This window comes from Phycodurus eques, chromosome 11 (genome assembly GCF_024500275.1).
Source record: "Phycodurus eques isolate BA_2022a chromosome 11, UOR_Pequ_1.1, whole genome shotgun sequence".
NCBI classification, from domain to species: Eukaryota; Metazoa; Chordata; class Actinopteri; order Syngnathiformes; family Syngnathidae; genus Phycodurus; species Phycodurus eques.
Genome location: NC_084535.1, coordinates 19,248,139 through 19,262,899, shown reverse-complemented (window position 1 = coordinate 19,262,899; position 14,761 = coordinate 19,248,139). Strand labels below are relative to the sequence as shown.

The following is a 14,761-nucleotide window of genomic DNA, read 5'->3' as shown; positions in this document are numbered from 1 at the left end:
GTCAGCAACACCATATAAACTGGAGGTGATACGCATGAAGCGACTCCACAGCGCCACTCTTGTCTAGTGACATAATCTAACTCATCTATGTGTATTTGCCACCTGGCTGTCATAAATATTAATACACCTTGTCTGGTTATGATTTGCATCCAAAACACAAATGTCAGCGATGGTGTTATGCAGGTTGTGTGCAGGTTAGAATTGTCATTTTCTCCTGCTTATTGAATGTGTTGCAGGGCAGTATGGGTAGTATTGCTTGCATTGCTTGGAAAGGTGACACCCTGGTGCTCGGTGATGTGGATGGAAATCTTAACTTCTGGGACCTTAAAGCACGTTTGTCCAGGCAATTTGTTTTTTTTTTTTACTCTCCTTCATATGTTTTTATGCTGCATAACTGCATTAATTATTAATTCTCACAAGGGCTTTGGCAGGTTCTTAAGTCTACAATTTGAAATAAAAATTATAGACGTTAGTCTTAAATCCACTGCAGTAAAGCCCAAGAAACAACTTAAATTGTAGCCCTTACATTGCAGCCAATCAGCTTTCGACAAGTATAACCAATTAGTTCAGTTAGACATAACCTATATGAATATGACATTAAATTGTGATACATTTGCCTTGCATTCTTTTTTAAAAAACATTTTTGCCATTAATATTTGTCTTAAATTTAATTCAAAAGGTCTTAAAAAGTGTTTGATTTGGTAAATCCTGCAAAAACTTTGGTAACTTAACCATTGTTTGTAGACGGAGAACTGCTTGTCACTGCACTCCAGTTTTTCTTGCATTTAAAAGTGAGCATGAAAAAATATATGAGAGAGAAATTTGAGTTGCAGTTTCACATTATGGGTGATAACACGTTACGATGACTGAATGCCCCAATGCCATTGGTATTTAGGGGAATACCAACTCACCGTGGCTGGGTGAAGAAAATCCGTTTTGCACCAGGAAAAGGCAACCAGAAACTCCTGGTTATGTACACCGATGGCGCAGAGGTCTGGGACACCAAAGAGGTAAGGGCTCCATGTGAGCTTGTGTGACCAAATGATGTAAACTGAAAATGTATTTATTTTTTGTTGTTGTGTGTTTTTTGTAATCTTCTTGTAAAGCTTGCCGTCTGTGACAAGGCTTATGTCTTTTACTGACTTGCTGTTGTAAGCTTACATGTTCGATTCCCAAGCCCATTCACCATGTAGCTTTTAGAATGTTGTCTGTGGTCTTAAATATTCACATTGAATGCAACATTGCTCTTCACAAAATACACAGTCAAGGTTTATAATTATAAGCTTTGCATTGATGACAAGAACCTCAAACATAGCAATGTGGATGTTCTTTATTGCTTAATGCTTGAATCCCGACTTGGTCTTTACCATGCTGAGTTGATGCTGTTTTGTTACTGTCTTATCAAATAATTTTTCTGACTATTTTTAGCTCAACTTCATTCTTAAAAACTACTTTAACAGACTGGACTTTATTTTACTTTGTATGTACACCACACTAGCTTCTAGCTTTTCCAGCAGGAATGAGATATATACCCAGCAAAGGTGGACACAGGTTCCTTCTCTAGTGTATTTAGCAGTGTAGGCAGCAGGAAGATTGGTGGATGCTTCATGGGAACCGAGATAAGATGCATTGCTCAGTCACCAATCGTAAAAGGCAGACGGCAGATGGATCAAGTCGTACAGGGAAGTAGTCATAGAAGCAAGGGAGGAGCAATAGAAATCTCCCAAATGCTTTCCCAATCTGCTGACAGCTGGTTTATACACTCACTTCTGCACATTCCTATTAAAAGCTAGAAAGCAGTTTGCACTCCTTGACAGGGCTGTTTGCTGCTAAGTGTCTTCCCCTCTGTATCCTGCGTTTATTTATTTTGTCAAAGCTAATTCCTCAATATGACATCTGTTTTTCAGGTTGCTCTTTGTGCAGCATCCAAAGAATGTTACTTTCCAATAAATGTAAGAGTTTATATTAATCTTCATTGGTTATACCCTCTTGTAGGTCCAAATGGTTAGCAGCATGCGAATTGGTCGCAACGTAAACTATCGCGTTTTGGACATTGACTGGTGCACTTCAGACAAAGTCGTGCTGGCTTCAGATGATGGCTGTATTCGAGTGTTGGAGATGGCAATGAAGTCCGCTAGTTATCGTATGGATGAACAAGATCTCACCGGTAAGCCACAAACTGAAAAACAATAACGAAAAAGACAGATGAAAATAGAATGTATGGTACTTTCAATTTGAACAACTTGTAGATCTGCTCTCCCTAATTTATTTCTGTCTGCCATGTGGCCAATATGTCCAGATTCAGTGTGGTGCCCCTACCTGCTGCTACCTCGAGCTGCCCTCACTCTCAAGGCTTTCCTCCTACTGCAGCCCTGGTCGGGGACCTTCACTATGGACATTACACAAGTGTAGGTTCAAGCAGGCCCTCTTTTTACTGCATATGTATCTCGAGCAATAATAGGCCTTAATATTTCCCCCAAATTTGACATTTGAGTATATATATGTTTGAAGTGTGGCATCCAAAAGAGACTCACAAATGTTAGAACCAGAAATGTTCTTCAAAACAACTATTAGGCAACTCTTCAAATTCCATCTTTTAAGTTAGGTTATGCGATGAAACAAACATTAGTAACCAGGCTTTACACAATCAGTATTTTTTGGGGCCGATCAAGTTTAAAAAAAACGATCACCGATCCGATCACAAAATGGAGCAATGTGTCCATTTACATGACTTGTTCATTTATTGCATTTACTTGTGTACTTTATGACACATCACAGAACACATGACAAGGCTAAAAATAAACTAGATTTTGGATTCATACGCAACGGCGACGCAGAGTTAAATGTCTTGTGCGGAGCCGATCGATGACGTCATTGATCGGATCGGCGAATTATGACATGAAAGCCGAAAAATTCTAATTATCGGCCGATACCGATCAGACCGATCAGATTGGCTGGAAGTCTATAAGTAACTATTTTCTCCTTTTGTGCTTGGCATGCTCTTGAGTCAGTATTTCAAGTGACTATCACTGCAGAGTGATAAGAAAATTCCATATCAGGATGGGACAATATCATCACAAATTTTGATATTTCCACAGTATTACGAAAATAAATTTAAAAAAACACATACACCAAAAAAAATTGCAAAATGTTTTATTTTTAATTCTATAAAATATAAATTGAGCAACCCTTTGTACGATTTGACATTAGAAATTCTAAACAGCAACACCAAAAGTGAATTACATTTTCACGTGTAGTGACTGTTCCAGCAGCGGTTCTGGAGAGTGGGGGGAAATTGGGGTGGGGGGGACATCCAGGGCCATCTAACTTTATAAATTATAATAGCAGTCTGCCAGACCAGGGGTTAATGTCAGCTTGAGTTGATTGCATGCTTCTAGCTAACGTTGGTTAACCTTACCATAACACACAACCAAACAAAGTCACAAGAGTAGCCTATTATAATAAATGTTATTTAAATACTGGGTTTCTGAAATGTTATTTGTCTCCATTGATTTTGTCTGTAGTTGACTGCACAGTATTAGCAATAAACATTATTAACACAGTAAGGATGTAATTTGCAAGGTCAAGTTGTATTTTAGGTAAATAGCTAATTGATATGTGTGTTTGCCTTTTCAGAGACTACAATGAGAAAGATGAGATAAAAGGTCTGATCCAGGAGCAGCTCAATTCTTTGTCAAAGTAGGTTTTTATTTTGCTCTGTCTTTTGAAGCAGTGAATATATAGATTTTATATGAATGTTATCTTCCCATGGGCTCACCACCTGTGGGAGGGGACATGGGGGTCAGTGCAGTATGAACTAGGAGGTGGCCGAAGGCAGGGACCTTGGCGATCTGAGCCGGGGATCGGACGTGGAATGTCACCTCTCTGGCAGGGAAGGAACCCGAGCAGGTTGGGAAGTTCCGACTAGATATAGTCGGGCTCGCCTCCACACACGGCTTGGGCTCTGGTGCCAGTCCTCTTGAGAGGGGTTAGACTCTCTTCCACTCTGGAGTTGCCCACTGTGAGGTGCGGAGGAAGTGTGGGTATACTTATTGCCCCCCGGCCCGGCGCCTGTACGTTGGGGTTCACCCCGGTGTACGAGAGCGTAGCCTCCCTCCGCCTTCGGGTGGGGGGACGGGTCCTGACTGCTGTTTGTGCGTACGCACCAAACAGCAGTTCAGAATACCCACCCTTTTTGGAGTCCTTGGAGGGGGTGCTGGAGAGCGCTCCCGCTGGGGACTCCATTGTTCTGCTGGGGGACTTCAATGCTCACGTGGGCAATGACAGTGAGACCTGGAAGGGCGTGATTGGGAGGAACCCTGATCAGAACCCGAGAAGTGTTCTGTTATTGGACTTCTGTGCTTGTCACGGATTGTTCAAGCATAAGGGTTGTCCACACTTGCACCTGGCACCAGGACACCCTAGGTCGCAGTTCGATGATCGACTTTGTGGTGGTGTCATCGGACTTGTGGCCGCATGTCTTGGAGACTTGGGGGAAGAGAGGGGCGGAGCTGTGAACTGATCACCACCTGGTGGTGAGTTGGCTCCAATGATGGGGGGAAGATGCCGGTCTGACCTGGCAGGCCCAAACGTATTGTGAGGGTCTGCTGGGAACGTCTGGCAGAATCCCCTGTCGGAAGGAGCTTCAACTCCTACCTCCAACAGAACTTTTCTCATGTTCCAGGGGAGGCGGGGGACATCGAGTCCAACTGGACCATGTTCCGCGCCTCCATTGCTGAGGCAGCCGACCGGAGCTGTGGCTTTAAGGTGGTCGGTGCCTGTCGTGGCGGCAATCCCTTAACCCGTTGGTGGACACCAACAGTGAGGGATGCTGTCAAGCTGAAGAAGGAGTCCTTTCGGGCCTATTTGGCCTGTGGGACTCCTGAGGCAGCTGATGGGTACCAGCTGGCCAAGCGGAATGTAGCTATGGTGGTCGCTGAAGCAAAAACCCGGGCATGGAGGGAGTTTGGTGATGCCGTGGAGAAAGACTTCCGGACGGCTTCGAGGAAAATCTGGTTTCCATCCAGCGTCTCAGGAGACGGACACAGTGCACCATCCACACTGTGTATAGTAGGGATGGGGCGCTGCTGACCTCGACTCGGGACATTTTGAGTCTGTGGGGAGAAGACTTCGAAGAACTCCTCAATTCCCATGAAGAAGCAGAGTCTGGGTTCTCTGAGGCAGGCTCTCCTATCTCTGGGGTTGAGGTCACCGAGGTGGTTAAAAAGTTCCTTGGTGGCAAGGCCCCGGGGGTGGATGAGATTCGCCCGGAGTTCCTAAAGGCTCTGGATGTTGTGGGGCTGTCCTCTTTGACACGCCTCTGCAGCATTGCATGGACATCAGGGACAGTGCCTCTGGACTGGCAGACTGGGGTGGTGGTCCCCCTTTTTTAAGAAGGGGGATGCCTCCCTGGTGATGTGTTCCGGGCACGTCCCACCGGGAGGAGACCCCGAGGACGACACAGGACATGCTGGAGAGACTGTCTCCCACCTCGGGATACCCCCGGAGTAGCTGGATGAAGTGGCTGGGGAGAGGGAAATCTGGGCGTCCCTGCTAAAGCTACTGCCTCCGTGACCCGACCTCAGAAAATGGATGGCTGGATGTATATGAATGTTATAATAAATATGACAACAGTCATGTTGAAGATTGTTCATGCCGACATATGTATGAAAGTGAGCTGGCTCTGGCTGTATTGTTATTTTGTATCTTTGACTGACTCCCCAGTGACATGAAGAGTGTGCTGCAGGACCCAGAGCTCAGCCTGCTGCAGCGGTGCCTCCTGGTCTCACGGTGAGTTTTTTTTGTTTTGTTTTTTAAATCTGTTGAACCACAATTCAAAAGCAATGTCTGATTTTCATTTTCACTTTCAAAATATCCTCTCAATTAAGTTTGTCAAGGTTGCAACTGTACAGTCACTTACAAATATAAATGAGCATTTCACTACATGTCCTTGATAGACTGTGCAGGAGAAATTTAAAAAATCAATTGATGAATTATTGTAAATCTATATACAGTATTGTGCATAAATCTTAAACACCATTAGATGACAATATATAACTACAATTCATTTGGCTCATTTAATGCAGCCAGGACCTCTGCCAAAGGCTGAACTGTGAAAATGCATTTGTGGCTCTTTTGAGTTTGTATGTGCATATTTTTGTTACTTTTCAACCTACCTCCAGTGTCAAGGAGGATGATAATTAGATGGGGGGTGCCATTATGATTCTGGGGGGGTGGACTCAAATGTTGAAAGCAATGCAATGGGTTCTTCCTTGGCCCATAACACACCCCCCACATACACACATTTTGTTGAAATTGGTATTGGGTTTTTTCCCCTCTTTAATCCTTTTAACTGTATTCATCTTAAAAGTTACTCTTCTAAGTCAAAATTATTGCTGTGAAAATGGTCATTAAAACAGAACTTGGTGTTGGCCAAGCATTTTGCACAGTTTGGTCAATTCATGGCAAAATAGTCAAGTGTCTTTTTCTATATACTGTAGCTATTCTCCTTTCAAGAAATATTTTTTTCTTGACAATTGTAACTTGGTGTTGCTTTGTAACAGTATTCTCTTCAGACAACCTACCGAATCGACCGCACTTCTGCTGGTTGCAGCCAAATATTGCACTCCATTTTGCGTGAATTGCTCCAAGACACAATCAACAATGAATCCCACAAAATCATTAGACTTTGAAACAATCAGATATTTGACTAAATTATTATTATGCCTATCATGGGTCATCAGAGCATGACAGTTATTCATTGTAATCCTCCAAAATGTATTTTATCAAATTGCACAACATTGTATTGCATCACGACAAAAAAAACCTCACTTTGCTATTTTTTCCCAGCAAATCTAGAACAATCTGTCTTGAGTGCAATTTACTTGGCACCAAAGAAGGAAACTTCTGGCTTGCAAATAACGTGAATGCTTTCATAGAGCTTATGAATCTGTAATGTCTCTGCATCTGGCCATCCTAAGTTATCGTGCCATCGTTAATGTGGCTTGGTAACCTAGCAACAGCTGTGTGTCAGTGCAGAATGGCTAAAGGAGGCTGACACTGGTAAATGACGAGAAAAATAACTGAACGATGTTGGGCAGAGTAATGGTGAGATTGGGGGGGGAATAAAGTGTGCTGCAAGAACCAGGAAGTGTGATCATTAGACGGCTGCAGTTACAAAATGAGACCTTACTATGTTGATTTGGACTAAAGTGATGTTGTGTCAAACCGCAGGCTGTTCGGGGACGAGTCTGACCTTCACTTTTGGACAGTGGCTTCACACTACCTCCAGTCATTTGCACAGGCTCGTCAGCTCAGTGTGGCCACAGCGGACGGTCAAGTTCAAAGTGAATTAGCCCAGCAGTCTCCTCAGAATCACCTGGACATCTGCCATGACATGTTGTGTGAGAGCTCCTATTTCCAGGTCAGTGAAAAGAGAGAAGAATCTCCTTTTATTTGACCACAGATTAATATCAATGAATAATATCAGATGTCCCTTGTCCTCTTCATTGTTAGCAACATTGCTATGGCCATGTTTAGCAGTTCACTGTTACTATCCAATATCTCACTGGCTTAGTAACGATATTGTGAAATTACGTACACTATGTGCACAGAGGTAAACTATTGACCCGGAACCCCTTGTAAGCAAAGTTTGCTTTTGAATGCTGTATTTTTTAATTTTACCCTATAAGAAGCATGCATTTCCATTATTGTCCTCAGCTACATTAGCTACAGCCGCATTATGACCTTTGTAAAGGCATTACAAAGATAATATTGCTCAGCATTTATTTACCTGATTCATCTTCATAAGGGGATCAAAGCCATTGTATATAATGAGATCAGGAATATCTGCTTCTTCTGTAGTTTGACACATATTAAGTAGCTGGGATAGGCTCCGGCACTCGCGACCCTTGTGAGGATAGGCGGCTCAGAAAATGGATGGATGAAGTCTCAGACCCAACTCCAGTTGGTCTTAGCCCAGAGCCTGATGGGTCCTCACATGGCAGTGTGACTGATAGTATGCTGTAAGGCCCCGGGCTGCTAAAACACAGCAGATGGCACCTTTTATGCATAAACAAACTTCCCGGTACACTCATATATGTACAGTATATAATCGAAAAGATAATGACAAATCAATTTATGAGGACCAATGAGTCAAGCCCAGACATGTATGGGGGACATTGTGTTGCCATTGCCTAAATTGACCCTTGACCGCTTTCAGGTCTGAAGCACTCGGTGAACAATAACTTATCTTGTTATTATCCTTTTTTTATTGTTCAACCTGTTTGTTCTAAGGAGCCTGGAAAAAAAGTTTCATTATGAGATGACAATTTGTTTCTGGTTGGCATGACAACCACAATGCTTATTGTTTGTGTTATTAAGACATTTGCTGCTATTTTGTTTAAAAGAATGAATGGATAGATTCAGCATTGAGCATTCCAATGTTTTAAGGATTGCCCTAACTTAAAATACAAGCTGCAAAAAAAAAGAATATATATATATTTTAGTTCAGACAAGTAACAGAAGGTAAAGGTGATATCATGTGACTTTTCCTCCCACATATAAAGATTAAATAAAAGATGAAGATGAAAAACTTAAAAATGCATTCTCTTTTCATTAAACAAGATCAACAGTCATCCATGCATCCTCTATACCACTTGTCCTCGTTATTGCGGTTGAGCTGAAGCGTATCCCAGCTGTTTTGGGGGGAGATGTTTAGAGGTGTATAAACGAATAACCATTCACACTCACACCCATGGGTTATTGAGATTAATTATTCTAATATACACGTTTTTGGCATGTGGGACCCGGAGAAAACCCACACAAACATTAACATTCAAACTCCACACTGGAAGGCCAGAGCTGCGATTGAAACCCAGAACACTTCAACTCATCTAACTTTCCAACAACATGAACAAATTAAGAGAAATATATTTTAGATGGCATTGAATAATAGAAATATAGAGTGTGACTATTTTCAGCTAGTAATTGTCTTTCTGTGACTCCATCATTGCCAACATGACTTATCCATGCATCCACTTTCTGAGCTGCTTCTCTTCACAAGGGTCGCGGGCGTGCTGGAGCCTATCCCAGCAATCATCGGGCAGGAGGCGGGGTACACCCTAAACTGGTTGCAAGCCAATCGCAGGGCAACATGACTTATGTATTTTTTTTTAAACTGATTATGCAAAATTTTGTTTTCATGAAAATTCTGGTCCATCTCATTCAGGGGCCACACAGTGAGCATAAATAGATGGTCTGTAGATGCATTTGGCTTCTCATAAAAACAGCCGCAGTGGTAGAAGCCTGGATTTAATTACTAATATCTAAGACTCAACAGAAAACACACAGCTCCGAAGCGTCTAAACACTTTTGATTTATTCCCTTGGCTGTGACTCACTGAAGAATTGAGCATAACTACATGCAAAAAAATGAATAAAAAAGCTTCTGTATTCCACATACAGTAGATAGCCATATTTGGACATTGCCACACACACACACACCAATTTTGTGTCTATCGCTCTGTCTTCTATTTTTCCTTGAGTTCTCACATAAACAGTTTCCTGACTTTGACATGTCTCTGTTTTGTTTTATTTTAATAAAAAGTATAACCCAAAATTGGATACAAGCTGTGAAATAACAAGGAATAACGCACAATTTGAAAGGGCTGCGGCACTAGAAACGCGAGCAATTACTATTTTTAAAGATTTTATAATTAATCTGAAATTTGCTGTATTCTGTAGTCATAACTGTATAACTGCCCTCCATATTTTTCTTGTTTCTTTTCCTAATCACTATTGATGTCCTATAATATATGATCGGTTTTCAAACCATGCAATGACTTGCTGACACTGAAAAACAGTCATCTTATTATTATTAATCAGTTCATTTGAATCTCTTAATAACCTTTGTTGTGCCACAGAAATTCCAGTTAGATCGTGTTCACCTGCAGGAAGTGAAGCGCTCCAATTATGAGCATACTAAGAAATGTGCTGACCAACTCCTTCTTCTGGGTCAGGTAAGTACTAAATCACCACTTAAAGTCTAACTCAGCATTCACTTTCTGGCTTTTCCAGAATGTTTAGTTTGGTCAAGTATTTGAGCAATGGGTTTTTATGATTTTTCTCTTTATTCTCCACCACAGTCAAATATCAAGTCAAGAGGTTTCACAATACTGTTCAGGATGCACGGCCAGTGCATCAATTTTCAGGGGCTGAAATGTATTTGGACAATTGACTCAGAGTTATTAATAATTGGCCTCATGCAGTTTATTCCTTTTTAGTTCAAGACACGGTGAGCGACTGGTTAGCAGATCTGCATCACAGTTATAAGGACCCGTGTTCAAATCCGGCCTAGCCTGTGTGGTGTTTGCATGTTCTCCTTGTGCCTGCGTGGGTATCCTGCGGGTACTCCGGTTTCCTCCCACATCCCCAAAACATGCATGGTAGATTAATTGAAGACTCTAAATTTCCCGTAGGTGTGAATGTGAGTCAGAATGGTTGTCTGTTTCTATGTGACCTGCGATTGGCTGGCGACCAGTTCAGGTTGTACCCCACCTCTCGCCCAAAGATAGCTGGGACAGGCTCCAGCACGCCCCCGACAGTAGTGATGAAAAGCGGTAAGGAAAATGGATGGATGTAGTTCAAGACAAATTAAACACAACAATGCCTGGATTTGATATCGTTGCATAGGGCATTTGCCATATGGTACAGTATCACTGTGGTTGAAATTATTCTATTTTGGGAAGTTCATGCAAATTCACCACTGCTCACCCCTTAAGATGTACTGCTGAACCAATGTCGAGTGCGCTTTCGGGGGTGGTGCTTGTGGGACGAGGCGAGCTTCTATTACTAACCCAGTGTGTTAAGTAAAAAGCTTTTGTATTTAAGCATTCCGTCGTCATTGACTACTTCGTAAACATTTGAGTATGTCACTTACCAGAAGCTAATGGTAATAAGGATGCCAATCTTTGCTAACACTGCAGCTCTGCTTACCTTTTGGCATTGATGTGACTGACCATTGCTTGAAAATGAGCTTCGCCCAACTTAGCTGCCAAGTAACAGCCGGAGACACTGTGTGGATCTGGTATTATATAAATCTGCTCCACTATTGCCGTAATTTCTCGTGTATAATGCGCACCCCCAAAGTTGACCTCAAAATTCTGGAAAACCCTTCTCCCTATGAATAATGCATTTTTACAATGCATGATTTTGCTTCTACCCATATGATCAAAACATGAAGTATTATCTGTATTTTGTTAGTTTTTTTCAAATAATTATTCTGAAGTTAAACACCTTACTTTACACAATACTTTATTTTTATTTACTTGCTCTTATTTTGAAGTTCACAGCCCTACTTTTATTTTGTAAATTAGAAAACACACACTTGTGCTCATATGTTTGATTACCCAGGCAGAATTTGTAAGATGGGTACAACTCTTTAAAGAAAACATGAAGGGCCAGGCGAAACACATTTTATGTTAATGATTTCAAATTAAACTGTCAAGCATTTCAGAAAAGCCTTATCATTGAACAAAACATAACCATAAAGAAATTAATGATGGTTGTTGTTCAGTCATCAGTCGTATTTAAAATGAAGACCAATTATCACTGTTCAGCTATGATTTCAGCTATGATTGACATATACACCCACCAGCCACAACATTAGGTACAGCTGCACATTATAATGAGATAATTAGAGATGCAATGATTAATGTTCATAACTTTTATGGACAGAATTTCTAGGCGCAGCCGACGCGTTGAGGGGGTCCGGTTTTGTAGCCGCAGTATTGCATCTCTGCTTTTTGCAGATGTGGTTCTGTTGGCTTCATCAAGCCGTGATCTCCAACTCTCACTGGAGCGGTTCGCAGCCGCGTGTGAAGCGGCTGGGATGAGAATCAGCACCTCCAAATCTGAGAAAGGGGTCCTCAATCGGAAAAAGGTGGCATGCCCCCTCCAGGTCGGGGATGAGATCCTGCCCCAAGTGAAGGAGTTTAAATATCTTGGGGTCTTGTTCACGAGTGATGGAAGAATGGAACGGGAGATCGATAGGCGGATAGGTGCAGTCTCTGCGGACTTTGTATCGGTTCGTTGTGGGGAAGAAGGAGCTAAGCCGACAGGCGAAACTCTCGATTTACCGGTCGATCTAGGTTCCTACCCTCACCTATGGTCACGAGCTGTGGGTCGTGACCGAAAGAACAAGATCCTGGATGCAAGCAGCCGAAATGAGTTTCCTCTGCAGGGTGTCCGGGCTCTCCCTTAGAGAGAGGGCGAGAAGCTCGGTCATCCGGGAGGATCTCAGAGTAGAGCCGCTGCTCCTCCACATCGAGAGGAGCCAGATGAGGTGGCTGGGGCATCTGATTCGGATGCCTCCCGGACGCCTCCCTGGTGAGCTGTTCCGGGCAAGTCCCACCGGGAGGAGACCCCGGGGACGACCCAGGACACGCTGGAGAGACTACGTCTCTCGGCTGGCCTGGGAATGCCTCGGGATCGCCCCAGAAGAGCTGGATGAAGTGACTGGGGAGAGGGAAGTCTGGGCTAAAGCTACTGCCCCCGCGACACGACCTCGGATAAGTGTCAGAAAATGGATCGATGGATTGAAATTAATAGAAAAAGAAAAATCGGATTCATCGATTAATTGACAAATCGACAGATTATTTGATTATTAAAATAATCGTTAGTAGGAGGCAGCCCTTGAGATATCACAAGAGCTGTATCAATACGTCTGCCTTCATGAAAGCTTATAATGCTCACTTGACACTGCCAAACCATTCTAAAAGGAACTTTATTATTGTGGTTGTAATTTGGAGTAGTGTAAAGCTTTACTGCATAATACTGGCAGCTGTTCTGAATATCGTGTACTGGGCTACTTAACATTGTAAGTTATTGTTGCCATGGCAGTGTGGACAACCATTTGTGGCAGGGTGTTTTGTGGCTCAGGTAGCCACCCTTGTTTTATGTTGTAGGCCAAATGAAGTAAGATGGAAGATAACTACTGCCTCATTCCGCTGTAGGATGTCTGCCTATGGGGATTGTAGTCACCTCCCAATGTCACTGGTCCCGCTGTATTCACAGGCTGCAATCACCAGGCTTTGTATTGGATGTGTCGTACCTATCGAGGCAGAAGGAAAGGGGTCAGTCAGCTCTGACACTAGCACAAAGCATTTATCACCACCAGATGAAAAGCGTGACAAATAAATATTTAATCCCCCTTTTGTTCGGTCAATACTCCCTGCCTTTCACATTCGGATGCCTCCCGGACGCCTCCCTGGTGCTTTCATTCATACTTCAGTCATTACACTTCTGTTGTACTTTGGTCTCGCTTTCAGACGGATCGTGCTGTACAATTACTGTTGGAGACGAGTGCAGACAATCCCAGCTACTACTGTGATTCCCTCAAGGCCTGTTTGGTGACCACCATCACCTCATCTGGTCCCTCCCAGTCCACCATCAAACTCGTGGCCACTAACATGATTGCCAATGGCAAGTTAGCAGGTACAGTTGGACATCTCATAGCAACCTTTTGTACTTTGAAGGGGTACATGCAGCCGCCAAGATTTGCTTTCTTGGTGGTAATATCGTTTCAATTAAATCAGGAAATCTCCAGGCCTGAAATTGAATGAGATGCATATTTAATGTGATTCATCCCAGTAGTGGTGTCTCATACTCACACACCCACCCACTTACATAGAACAGCCACACGTAAAAAAAAAAAAAGTTTTGGATCTCATCCAAGTATTGCATTGAGGGTATGGCAGATTTACAGTGTTGAAATGTAATTTGAGCCATCGTAGCTCGTTGTCACATTGCAACTTTTCAACTGGCTGTTTTCCAGAGGGGGTGCAGCTGCTGTGTTTGATTGACAAGGCTGTGGATGCTTGCCGCTACCTACAGACCTACGGGGAGTGGAACCGTGCTGCCTGGCTTGCTAAGGTAAGTCAGCAAAAATGTGTCTGTCAGCAAGAATCATCAGACACTTTTGTGTGTGTGTTGGGGGTTGGGGGGGTTGGGGTTGTTTGTTTTGGGGATATGATCTGATGTGAGATAGAATGGGCTGAATGTTGATAGCACCTCAACAGTTCAATCCAATAGATGTATGATGAATGTTTTGTTGTTTGTTTTCCGTGTGTAGGTGAGCTGAGCAAACTAGTACTAGAAGGAAATGTTAAAGTTTCGGCGTCTGAAAAAACATGAAAGCTTTCTGTGTCAGTTTAATACTAATGCTATATAATGAATAATGAATGAAAGACTGTACTCCTGGAAAGATGCAAGCAAAATGAGTCCATGTTGTAGTGCTTGAGTTGATGCATCTTTGCGGTGCACTGTGTATAGCACTCCCAACATTGAACGTTAGTTGTCATAACTCTTTTGTTTCTGTAACCATATTTAAATGGCACTGACATTAGGGAGACTTGCTGAATCTAATGAGATCGTATTTAGTACTACTAATCATGTAAAGCACATTGAGTTACCTTGTGTATGACATGCGCGATATAAATAACTTTGCTTTGCTTTGCTTTACAATGTACACTGTCAGTTATTAATATAACAATACAGTGTTACCCCCGCTATTCAAGGGGGACAATGAATAGCAAAAATCTGCAAGTAATCAAGCCCCCCTTAAAAAGGTTTAAAATTGTCTATAAATGCCACAAGATGGTGGAAAAGCACTCCTTTTGTCTAAAAGAAGCTTGACTCACTTCAACGTACAGTAGTTCCTTGGCACCAAAATGCCATCAGATGGCGCCATCGCAATACTTTTA

The 14,761-nt window shown here is 42.6% G+C and overlaps 1 protein-coding gene across 1 annotated transcript in view; it reads left to right on the top strand.

The window, feature by feature from the left end:
- Positions 1–14,761, top strand: part of wdr11 (WD repeat domain 11) — a 61,565-nt gene that overhangs the window by 41,332 nt on the left and 5,472 nt on the right. The window contains exons 17-26 of the mRNA XM_061690149.1: positions 237–343; positions 896–1,010; positions 1,996–2,167; positions 2,300–2,408; positions 3,637–3,699; positions 5,725–5,790; positions 7,234–7,423; positions 9,923–10,018; positions 13,328–13,493; positions 13,834–13,931. Of these exons, the coding sequence (XP_061546133.1) occupies positions 237–343; positions 896–1,010; positions 1,996–2,167; positions 2,300–2,408; positions 3,637–3,699; positions 5,725–5,790; positions 7,234–7,423; positions 9,923–10,018; positions 13,328–13,493; positions 13,834–13,931 (1,182 nt within the window). The remainder of the gene's footprint in view (positions 1–236; positions 344–895; positions 1,011–1,995; positions 2,168–2,299; positions 2,409–3,636; positions 3,700–5,724; positions 5,791–7,233; positions 7,424–9,922; positions 10,019–13,327; positions 13,494–13,833; positions 13,932–14,761) is intronic.